Here is a 12235-nt window from a genome sequence, read left to right as displayed (position 1 = left end):
AACCACCTCTTTTTTAATTCCTTTCCTTCAGCAAACAAAAACTAAAGAGTTGTGATCTTAGCTGACATGTATACTACAAAAGTTCATGCAAATACTAATCTTTGTTACTTTCAAACTTAACAGTCAATCTTCCATGGTGTTGTCTTTATTATTTACATGCTTTGTCGAAATCCCTTAAAACCGGATCCTGTTATTTAAAATGGCATCCCGTCAACCCTCGCCCCTTTTCCAGTTAACTCTCACGTGGTGAGCTCACCAGTGGGGAATAGGCTTTCACATGCTCCTTTCTTAGGAGTTATTTTATCAACAATGTGTTCTAAACTCAGACCATTTTCCGAATTTCCACACAATTCTTTATTTTAAGCAAGTTATTAGTTTTATCTTCAGGACCCTTCATTCTATTAGTTTTCAATTCAAGATTTGTAAGAGATCCCTCTTTGTCCAAACAGTATTTCAAATTCTGCTTTTTCACACCACACTCTTGAATAACAATAGTGTGTGGGACACCTTTACATTCCAACTCAACCTGTAATTGATTCACAGGCACTGTGTTAACAAGTCATTGTCCCTTCAGCCTGGTTACTGCTTCTGACACCAATCCAGACTTCAAACTTTCTTCATTCAATTTAGGAACTACACTTTTCCCTTTCAATAATAATATTCACTTCACCACCTTTTATCTTCTCACTAACTTTTAACACACCTTCAAGCACAAACAACTGGGAATTCTCACTTCCCACTATTATCAAAGTTAACCCTTTCTTCACTGAACCACGTCCATCTGACCCACAAGGACTGCATTCCTTTTTAACTGAATCAGATTCCTCAGACTTCTCCTGAGTTTCATCACTAGGTTCAGTACCACGTGCATCCACATCTTGAACACACTTAAATGGGACATCTGCCTCTTCCAGGCTTTCAATATCTGTATCCTTTTCAAATTCTAAGTTCCCCTGATTCTCCCAGTTACTCTCTGGGCAACTCCCTTCCGGAGTAAAACGCTGTGGGCTGAAACAACCTCATCTGCCAACCCAGCAGACTTCTTCAAGGTAATGGCATCCTTTTCATCTAGGACTGCCCTCATTTCATTATCAGGAACACATTTAAAATTTTCAACTTCTTCAAACAGTTCTGTCAAACCAGACATTGGTCAGTTCTGAGTTTGCTATTTGCTATGCATGTATCCAATTGAATGTAAAAGACAATGGTGTGTTAATGAGAGGTAGCTAAGAGATGTAGATTAGAACATGATTAAATCAATGGGTAGAAACAATAGTGGCGGATGTACGTGTGATACACAACTGTAGACCGATTACATATGCTAATGCAACTGGACCAGGAGATTGCTATAAAACATATGTCCAAGGATCGGTGGGCAATCAGCGACTAGCTCAATGACTGACTCAGCTTTGATTTGCAAATTAAAGTTTAACCCTTCTTGAAGAATCTTCTGCGTCTCCTAATCATTTGTGGGGCACAAAAAACCACGACACCTCCTGGCTAAGGGCAGGTCTACCTCCTCTCCCTTACTCTTTTCCATCTCCCTATTCTCTGTTTTACCACCCTTTAACCCCTCTTGGTACAGGGTCAGTAAAAACGTCTCAGCCAAATCGATAATGGCCTCTTTCTCAGCTGCCTTTCTCAACACGCTGCGAATGGTCACGCATGTGGGGTAGATCTTGGAATCTAGGGGCGGGACCTCAACACTTACAGGCTGCCTCGTCAGCTCCATGGCCAACCAAACGTCACCACCAGCTATATCGTTACCCAGAAGGATGTCTACATCAGTTCTCCGGAATTCGGATCGCACCCCTATTTCAACTGGTCCAGATACCAGATCACAATTTATAATGATCCTATGCAAAGGTACAGCTTCTGTCCCTTTTCCTATGCCTCTCAAAGCTAGCTCTCCAGTCTCAGGACCAAAATCTAGTACCGTACTGAGAATCAATGACAGCTCAGCTCCAGAGTCTCTCCAGATCCGCACTGGAACTGGTGTGTCTCCCTCTTTCACAGACACGGTCCCTTCTGAAATAAATTTCTCAGACCCCTCTCGTATTCTGTCTACCTGAGGCTTTCTCATCGATTTACTGATCACCACAATACATCCTGTAGGGACTGCTGCTTTCCGTTTTCCTACCTCCCTCCTCAGAGCAAGGCACTTACATGCAATATGACCCACCTTTCCACAATTAAAACAGGTCAAGCCAGGACCTCTCCTGCCGTCTTGCCTTTCCTCCTCCTTATTTTTACCACTAACTCCCATGGGATCTCTGCCTCAACCGGCGCGCTTTCTCTACCGTTCCCACGGTCTTTCTGGTAACTTTAATTCGAGGAAAACTTTGTCTTGTGGGTTAGGGCATATTCATCTGCGAACCGGGCAAATTCGGATATGGACTTATTCGGCTTCTTGTTCAAATACATCTGGATATCATCTGAAACACAACCTTTAAATTCCTCAATCAGAATTAACTCCCTGAGATGCCGAAAATCTTCTTCCACCATTTCTGCTGCACACCAATGATCCAAGAGCACACCCTTCTCATAGGCAAACTCTGCATACGTCTGATTCCACCCTTTCGTTAAATTTCTGAACTTTTGTCTATAGGCCTCAGGTACCAATTCGTAGGCCCCAAGAATGGCCTCCTTTACTTTCTCATAATTCTGACTCCTCCTCCTCCATGGACAACGCCGCATATGCCCGTTGTGCCTTCCCTTTTAACACACTTTGTAACAATGCCACCCACTGATCTTTGGGCCACTTCTGACTCACTGCCACCTTTTCAAAATGCAAGTAATAACTATCAACATCCGTTTCCTCAAACAGAGGTACTAACCTCAACTCCCGACTAACATTAAACCGCACCTCTCGGTCTGACCCTTGAACTCTTCGCCCTTGCCTTAACTTCTCCATGTCCAAGTCATGTTGCCTCTGTTTCTCCTTCTCCCTTTGCTTCTCAGTTCTTTCCCTCTCCTTTTCAGCTCTTTCCTTCTCCTTTTCAGCTGCTTCCAGCTGTTTCAACTTAATTTCATGCTCCCTCTGCTTCTCAGCTCTTTCCTGCTCTTTTCCCTTTTTGGCTCTTTCTTTTTCCTTTTCGGCTCTTTCCTTCTCTTTTTCAGCTGCTTCCAGCTGTTTTAACTTAATTTCATGTTCCAACCTTAATTTCTCCAACTCTAACTGAGCCGTCCCACTAGCTGGTGCCTTTTCAGGGATATTTTCCAATACCTCAGCCAAAAACACATTCTTCACAATATAATACTGAGTTATGTCCCTCAGCACCTCCCGCTTTTTCATCGACAACCTCACCTCTGCGAGATTTAGTCCTTTCGCAATATTTATCAAGTCCAACTTTGTGGCCGCCTCTAGCGGCCAGAGTCGGGTTTTCTATAAATTCATCAACGTCCATCTTTGCTGGTTTCCCATCTGGTTACCCGCGCAACCAGACCCACGTTTGGACTTAAAAGCCCGATTTACTGGCCCTCCAATTTGGTATCAAATCTCGAGACGAGCCCCCACTTTGTTATGAAACCTGTAACTGGGTCACTTACCAGCAAAGATAGAGAGATCCATTGAAGTCTGATGATACTATTTTTAACAGTATTTATTAGTAAAGATACACAAAAATTAGTATCAATGCAAATATACAGATAATATACGTCGTCAATACTAGATCTAAAAGTGCGGGTTTAATAATAATCAATAAGAAATAAGCTCTATCGTTGTCTAGGGGATAATGTATTGTCCGATGGAAATATAAAGTTCACTTAGTTCATGCAGGCTGCAGCCTTTGGGGACCGCTGGGTTTGCAATGGTTGGAGAGAGAGAGAGAGTTTTGGGAGATAAACTTGCCGGCTTTCCTTTTATGATTTCGATCCTTCGGGAGTCTCGTTAGTGTGGCCGTTCACTTGTGGCCTCTCCTTTAGCTAAGCCGTTCTTCTGTGACGAGCCCGCCAACCCAGGCAAGGGAGGGACGCACGCGAGCTCTCACCGGCTTTCGCTATTAACGCTGTCAAGGGATTTCTAGCGTTTCTCCTGGTGCGTCTAAAGGGGTTGTTCCCCAGACCCTCTTTTATCCTTACTCACGGGGTCTCAGATGTCAATCAGGTTGGGATGATGCAATCCCTCTCTCACCTAGCCCACTCTGGTTGTCCCCTGAGGGGTTTCAATGAATAGTACACAATTCCGTCTCCAAGAGACAATGGCCATTATCAGTGGTTCTGTTTTCGCTGAGGCCAGAACACATTACAAACCTTGTGGATTCTGCATGTCTCTCTCTCATTTCCTGGGTCCCAGACCCGAATTAATAGCGATCTTGCGATTCTCAAAAAGGAAGGGGCGACTTTGTACCCTTCGGCCCCTCAGAGTTGAGGCACATTCAACAGACACAGGCCCACCACCCAAAAGTCTGTTGCCCTTGTAAATAGTGTTATGCATGTACCACAGCTCTGAGGGGCCGAAGGGTGCGGGGTAGCCCCCTCCTTTGTGAGAATCGCAAGATCACTACTGATTTGGGTCAGGAGACCCAGGAAATGAGTGAGAGATGTGCGGAATGTCTCTTCCCCCCGGTGACATAAAGCTACGGGACACGGCCATTGTCTCTTGAACAGGAACTTGTGGATTGCAATACTGTGCTACGTGGAAGCCCTCAGGCAAAGTGGGCTGGTTGAGGGAGGGATTGCATCACCCCAACCTGATTGACATCTGAGATCCTGTGAGTCAGGATAAAAGAGGGTCTGTGGGAACTGCCCCTCAGACGCACCAGAAGAAACGCTAGCGATCCCGTGATAGCAGAAGCCAGTGGGAGGAGGCCACGTGCGTTCAGTTCCATTTTTCCCCGGAAACCGGTGCCCTTACCACGGAAAAACGGCTTTTAGCTAACAACAGGGAAATCAATTCCCAAAAGACTCGGAGGATTGGCATCATCCAAGAACTGAGCAAGTTTAACCTGTCTCTCTCTCAAACCCAAAACGCTGCAGCTTGAACGAACTAACAGTGACTTTTATATTTCCATTGGACAATACGTTATCCCCTAGACAATGGTAGAGCTATTTATTATTATTATACCCGCACTTTTAGATTTAGTATTGACGACGTATATTATCTGTATGTTTGCATTGATATTATTTTTGTGTATTTTTATCAATAAATACTGTTAAAAATTGTACCATCAGACTTCAACGGACCTCCCTATCTTTGCTGGTAAGTGACCCAGTTATGGGGTTCGTAACAAAAGTCATTCCCTCTAATTGCTTATCTTGCAGGTACCATAAGAAACACAAGGCACAATATGTTTCTCACAGTAATTAATCAGGCAAGTATCTGAGCACGCGACTGCATGATATAAAAAGAACCGTATTTGCTTCAGACCCTTGAAACAGCCTCTGAGAGAGAGTGCTTAAGGAGGGTTCTCTCCAGTAACTTGCTAATAAAGACTTAAAGTTACTTCCACCATAGTACCTGTTATCTTTGCATCAGGTAGATCAAAAGAAGTTTACAGCAGTGGGATGGGTAAGTAAGTTTATTGATGACACAAAGGTTGGGGGTGCTGTGGATAGGGTGGAGGGCTGTCAGAGGTTACAGCGGGTCATTGATTGGAGAAGTGGCAGATGGAGTTCAACCCAGATAAGTGTGAACTGGTTCATTCTGGTAGATCAAATATGATTATTAATGGTAAGACTCATGGAAGTGCGGACGATCAAAGAGATCTTGGGGTCTGAGTCCATAGGACACTCAAAGCTGCTGCGCAGGTTGACTCTGTGGTTAAGAAGGCGTACAGTGTATTGGCCTTCATCAATTGCAGGATTGAGTTTAGGACCCAAAATAGGACCCTGGTCACACCCCACTGGGAGTACTGTGCTCAGTTCTGGTCACCTCACTACAGGAAGGACATGGAAACCTAGAAAGTGTGCAGAGGAGATTTACAAAGATGTTAACACAAGGAAATCTGCAGATGTTGGAAATTCAAGCAACACACACAAAATGCTGGTGGTACGCAGCAGGCCAGGCAGCATCTATAGGGAGAAGCACTGTCGACGTTTCGGGCCGAGACCCTTCGTCAGGACTAACTGAAAGAAAAGATAGTAAGAGATATGAAAGTGGGAGGGGGAAGAGGAAATCTGAAATTATAGAAGACAGGAGGGGGATGGATGAAGCTAAGAGCTGGAAAGTTGATTGGCAAAAGGGATACAGAGCTGGAGAAGGGAAAGGATCATGGGACGGGAGGCCTCGGGAAAAAGAAAGGGAGAGAGAAGCACTAGAGGGAGATGGAGAGCAGACAAGGAGTGCTTGTGAGAAGGACAGAGAGAGTCCAGGTAGCTGTGAGAGTCTGTAGGCTTATAGTAGATATCAGTAGATAGGCCATCTCCAGAGATGGAGACAGAAATATCAAGAAAGGGGAGGGAGGTGACGGAAATAAACCAGATAAATTTGAGGGTAGGGTGAAAGTTGGAGGCAAAGTTAATGAAGTCACCGAGCTCAGAATGTGTGCAGGAGGCAGCGCCAATGTAGTCGTCAATGTAGCGAAGGAAAAGGGGGGGATGGATACCGGTATGGACTTGGAACATGGATTGTTCCACAAAGCCAACAAAACGGCAGGCATAGCTGGGACCCATACAGGTGTCCATGGCTACACCTTGTTTTAAGGGAACGGGAGGAACCAAAGGAGAAATTATTGACAGAACTAATTCCGCTAGACGGAGGAGAGTGGCGGTAGAGGGGAACTGGTTAGGTCTGGAATCCAAAAAAAAGCAGAGAGCTTTAAGACTTTTCTGGTGGGGGATGGAGGTATATGGGGACTGGACATCCATGGTGAAAATAAGGTGGTGGGGGCCAGGGAACTTAAAATCATTGAAAAAGTTCAAAGCATGAGAAGTGTCACGAACATAGGTGGGAAGAGATTGAACAAGGGGGGATAAGACATTGTCAAGGTATGCAGAAATGCATTCAGTGGGGCAGGAGCAAGCTGAGACAATAGGTCTACCTGGACAGGCAGGTTTGTGGATCTTGGGTAGGAGGTAGAAACGGGAAGTGCTGGATTTACAAGGATGTTGCCTGGATTGGGGAGCATGCCTTATGGGAATAAGTTAAATGAACTCAGCCTTTTCTGCTCAGAGCGATGAGGACAAGAGGTGACCTGATAGAGGTGTACAAGATGGTGAGAGGCATTGATCGTGGGGAAAGTCAGAGGCTTTTTCCCAGAGCTGAAATGGCTAACACAAGAGGGCACTTTTTTAAATTGCCCGGAAGTAGGTACAGAGGAGATGTCAGGATTAAGTTTTTTGTGATGAGTGGTGAGTGTGTGGGATGGGCTGCCGGTGACGGTGGTGGAGGCGGATACGAGAGGGTCTTTTAAGAGACTCCTGGATAGGTTCATGGAGCTTAGAAAAATAGAGGGCTATGGGTATCCCCAGGTAATTTCTTTGGTAAGGATATGTTTGGCACAGCTTTGCGGGTCAAAGTGTCTGTATTGTTTCTATGTATGACCATGTTAATGGGGCTATATTACAGACCACCCAATAGTCCTAAGTACTTAGAGGAACAAATTTGTAAAGAAATCACAGACTGTTGCAGGAAACATAAGGTTGTTATAAAAGGTGAAATTAACTTTCTACATATTGTCCAGGACTCCTAGACTGTAAAAGGAGCAGATGGAATAGAGTTTATCAAATGTGTTCAAGAAATTTTTCATAATCAATACACAGAAGTCCCAACAAGATAGTGTGCTGTACTTGATCTGCTATTAGGGAAAGAAGCAGGACAGGTGACAGAAGTTTGTGTAGAGGAACACTTTGCATGTAGTAATCCTAATGCCATTAGTTTCAAAGTATACATGGAACAGTATAGTTCTGGTACACCAGATGAGATTGGAAAAAAGGCCCATGGCATCAGAAACTAACTGGCAAGTGTGGATTGGTTTCCAGAGGAGGTGTGCATGGTAAGTGGGGGACCTTCAAAAGAGAAATTTGAGAGCACAAAGCTTACATGTGCCTGTCAGTTTAGGGAACCTTGATTTTCAAAAAAAAATTGAGGCCCTGGTTAATAAACAAATCAGGTGCACAGCAGTTATAGTTAACTAAGAACAAATAAGATTCTTAAGGAGTACCTATTTTTGCAAGAGAACACTTAAGACCAGAATCATGAGGGTTAAGACATGAATTGCTTTGTCAGACAAGCTGAAGTCGAATCCTAAGAGATTCTATAGTTATGTGTAAAAAGTTTGCAAGTGGCATGGACCCAAAAGAGATGGGGGAGAATGTAAATCAAATGTTTGAATCTGTATTATTTTGGTTGATGGACACAGAGTCCATGGAAGTAAAGCAAAGTAGCAGCAAAGAGCTTATACAGATTACAGATAAGCTATTTGCATTCTTCAGGCAATTCATAGTAGACAAATCCCCAGGCCCTGATAAAGGTGTTCCCTCAATGCAAGAGCTGAAATTGCAGGAACCCTAGCAGAGATATTTAAATCATCCTTAGCCACAGGTGAGGTACCAGAGCAACAGAGCATAGATAATGTTGTTATGCTGCTTATGAAAGACTCTAAAAATTAACTAGGAAAATATAGGCCAGAGAGTCTGACATCAGTAGTGCGAAAGTTATTGGAAGGTATTCTAAAGTTTTTGATAGACATGGACTGATTAAGGATAATCAGTATGACTTTTGTGTATGGTAGGTCTGGTCTAACCACTCCTATAGTTTTTGAGGAAGTTACCAGGTAAATTGATGAAGGAAAAGCAGTGGATGTTGTCTACATGGACTTTAGTAAGGCATTTCACAAGGTCTAGCACAGAAAGTTGATCAGGAAGGTTGTTTCTCAGAATTCAGGATAAGGTAGTAAATTGGATTAGACATCAGCTTTGCAGAAACCAGAGAGTGATTGCCCCTCTGACTGGAGGCCTGTGACTAGTGGTGTGCCACAGGAATCAGTCATTGTTTGTCATCTATATCAATGATCTGAACAAAATGAAAAACTACATCAGCTCAAAGCTTGCTGTGAATCTGGACCAGCTGGAAAAATGGCACATAGCAATCTGTGTTCCACCAGCATTTTGTGTGAGTTGCTTGAATGTCAGCATCTGCAGATTTCCTCCTATTTGCATGGAATTCAATCAGACAAGGAGGAGTGGTTGCACTTTGGTCATACTAACCAGGGTAGGTCTTACTAAGTGAATGGTAGGGCACTGACTAGTTCAATAAACAAAGGCATTAGAGAATACGGGTCTGTAATTCATTGAAAGTGGTGTCACAGGTAGATAGGGTCATAAAGAAAGCTTCTGCACATTGGCTTCATAAATTAAAATATTGAGTACAGGACATGGGATGTTATGCTGGGAGTATTGTGTGCAGTTTTGATCACCTATGTACAGGAAAGATGTAAATTAATTACATGAGTACATCGACAAATTAAAAAAAATAACATAGAAGGATGTTGTAAAACTTAAGTTATAAGTTAAGATTGAATAGATTAGGATTTTATTCCTTGGAATGTAGAAGATTGAAGGGAAATTCGATAGAGAAATCTAGAATTTGAGGGGTATACATAGAGTAAATGTAAGTGGTTGGGTGGGATAACAACTATAATTCATGGGTTAAAAGTGAAAGTGAACGTTTTAAGTGGAACATGAGGGCAAACTTTTTCACTTAGGGGTTTGTGAAAGTGTGGAATCAGTTGCTAACACGTGAGCTCGATTTCAAAACATAAGAGAAATTTGTTATAAGTGCGTTGTGGCAGGGATGATGCTACGGTCCCGGTGCAGATGAATAGGCCGTTTTAAATGGTTCGTGGCCAGTCCATACAACTTCTCTAGAAGGGGCAGAAAGCAGGATCAGTTCCCAACTTTGCATAATTTTTCAGGCAAGCACAAATTATGACCTTTAAAACACACAGGCCGCGTAAGAGTGGTTGAAATAACAATTGTTATTAATCAGTTTGCTGAGCTGCAGCGAAAGTGGGCCAGTAATAGTGAAGGAAGTGGTGAATTCAATATTTGTTTTGTCAGGCCTAGCAGAGGATGAGCCCGGTTCGATTTCCTCAGCCAAAATCGCTAACTCAAAGAAAAACAACATACTTCTTCCTTACCATCTTCGCGACGTCTGTTTGCAATTTTCGGGCGTGAAAATATCAGTCTTTTCTGCAACAAAAAGAGTTAACGGCCGTAAACACTTCAGCTCCAGACCAAGCCTCGGAACTGAACAAATCGACAGCGTTATCGAACTCCCAGAACACAACAGCGGTGGTCACGTCTCCAACCGGAAGCGCAGAAAGCGCAAACAAACCCTTTCGCAATATAATGCAAACTGAAAGGCCTAATAGAGGGACATGTTTATTGGTCTTGATAATATGGGTTTTGTAGTTTTATTTTTTAAAAATTGTACGTTTTCCCAATATAACAAAATCTTTTAATAAATACTTACATCTAAAATTTCGACAAACGTATAGATGTGCGCTGCAGACTATAGTGACTGGTTGTATCATAACCCGATATAGAAACACCTTACCTTTCAAAGGAAAATCCTACAAAAGTAGTGGATACGTCCCAGTCCTTAAGGGTAAAGCCTTTCCTACATTCAGCACATTTGCACGAAGCAAAAAGCAACTTTCAGCATCAGAGGCCCCCACCAGCCAGGCAAGCTGTTTTCCTGCTGCAGCCATCAGGAAGAAGTACATGATCCTCAGGAACACACCACCAGTTTCTGCAACAGTAATTACTCTCAACAATCAAACTCTTGAACCTGTAGGGATAACTTCATCCAGCTTCACACACCCAGGACTGAAATATTATCTCATGAACTCACCTTCAAGGAATCTATGACTAATTTTCTCAACATGTATTGCTTACTGATGTATTGTCATTCTCTTGTTCTGTACACAGTTTCCTCATATGTTCAATGTGCTATTTTGATTGACAATTTAAATTCACTGAAAATACTGGATATTATTTTTCTTTCAAAGTAGCTGGAGTTATTATAGATGCTGTCTGGCCTGCTCAGTTCTGCCAGCATTTTGTATTTTTATCTATTTCCAGCATCTGCAGATTCACTGGTGTGCCTTTGGAGTTATGTGTTTGTAGCTATTTGAAATCATGAAGGGCAGATAGGGTAGAGTAGTCAGAAAAAAATATTTCTGTTAAATATAGAATGGTATAATTTTGGCAGAAGATTATGTTTCTGACAAAGAAACACAAATATTCTTCTCTCAAAAGTTGTGATGCTCTGTAATGAACTGCTAATTTGTTAGTGTCTCCTAGCTGTTTGGCTGGATAAATATCTTACTTAGTCTCACCTGCCTATCCTTCCTCCTTCCCTTGTAATCCACTCTCTTCTATCAGATTTCTTAAACCCCTGCCTTGTATCTTTCCATCCCACTTGGCTTCATCTATCACCTTCTAGCTTTCCTCCCTCCCTTCCTTTCTATTTTGCAGTCTTCCCCCTTCCAAATAAGTCCCAAAAAGTCTTGGCCTAAAATGTTGATTCAGATGCTTGACCTGCTGAATTCCTACAGCATTTTGTGTGTGTTGCTCTGGATTTCCAGCATCTATAGATTTTCTTTTGTTTATTCTTAAACCTTAGTCACTCGCAGTATTATTAACTGACATTAGTAGTTCTGCGAATACTCGAGTCAGTTATGATGTTCTCCTTACGTCATCTATGGATAGGCCCTTAGGTAGCTCTACAAGCCAATCCGGGATCCACCTATCCGAGATGTTGGGATGGATTTCCTTTATGGCGAATGCCTGTGTATGACTTGGTTTAACATCGGTAAGCTGATGCACAGGCAGCCACCACACGGTGGTTGACAGATCAGGGACAGGGTCCAGTGGCATGGAGTGCAAAACAACTACAGACCCTTCACGGCTGCAGCTTTCCTCTGACTTCACTGCCTTTATGGTGGGTCGTCTCCTGCCATCTCCACCGTTGAAGTCTTGTTTGTATCGCTCTTTGCCTGGAACCAACTTCATGACTTTACCGTCAGGATGTCACCATCAGGAATCAAAGCCAGTTGACTAAACTCCAGATGGCATTGGCATCAGGAACTCACCAGCCTCTCCATGACAACAAAGTGCTACATGTACGCCAAAACATTGGCACATAAAGTGAAATGCATCACTTGAGTCAATGAAAAACATAGTCCAGGGATAGGGAGTAACCACGATTCCAGCATTAACATTGCATATCCACAATTTACCATAGCACCCAAAGGAAATACATGCAGTTGCAGAGAGAATGTACAAACTT

At 42.9% G+C, this 12235-nt stretch overlaps 1 protein-coding gene across 2 annotated transcripts in view; it reads right to left on the bottom strand.

Annotated features, from left to right (window-relative positions):
* LOC132386015 (coatomer subunit delta-like) overlaps positions 1-10215 on the bottom strand; it is a 74866-nt gene extending 64651 nt beyond the window's left edge. The window contains exon 1 of one of the 2 annotated variants that reach the window (XM_059958279.1): positions 10080-10215. In XM_059958279.1, coding sequence (XP_059814262.1) covers positions 10080-10082 — 3 coding nt within the window. In that variant the 5' untranslated portion in view covers positions 10083-10215. Of the gene's footprint in view, positions 1-10068 lie in introns of both variants that reach the window. The other variant, XM_059958280.1, reaches the window with a different exon arrangement.
* Between the last annotated feature and the right edge of the window lie 2020 nt (positions 10216-12235).

This window comes from Hypanus sabinus, assembly GCF_030144855.1.
Source record: "Hypanus sabinus isolate sHypSab1 chromosome Y unlocalized genomic scaffold, sHypSab1.hap1 SUPER_Y_unloc_12, whole genome shotgun sequence".
NCBI lineage: Eukaryota > Metazoa > Chordata > Chondrichthyes > Myliobatiformes > Dasyatidae > Hypanus > Hypanus sabinus.
Note: the sequence above shows the minus strand (reverse complement) of the source record. Positions and strands in the feature narration are given on the sequence as shown.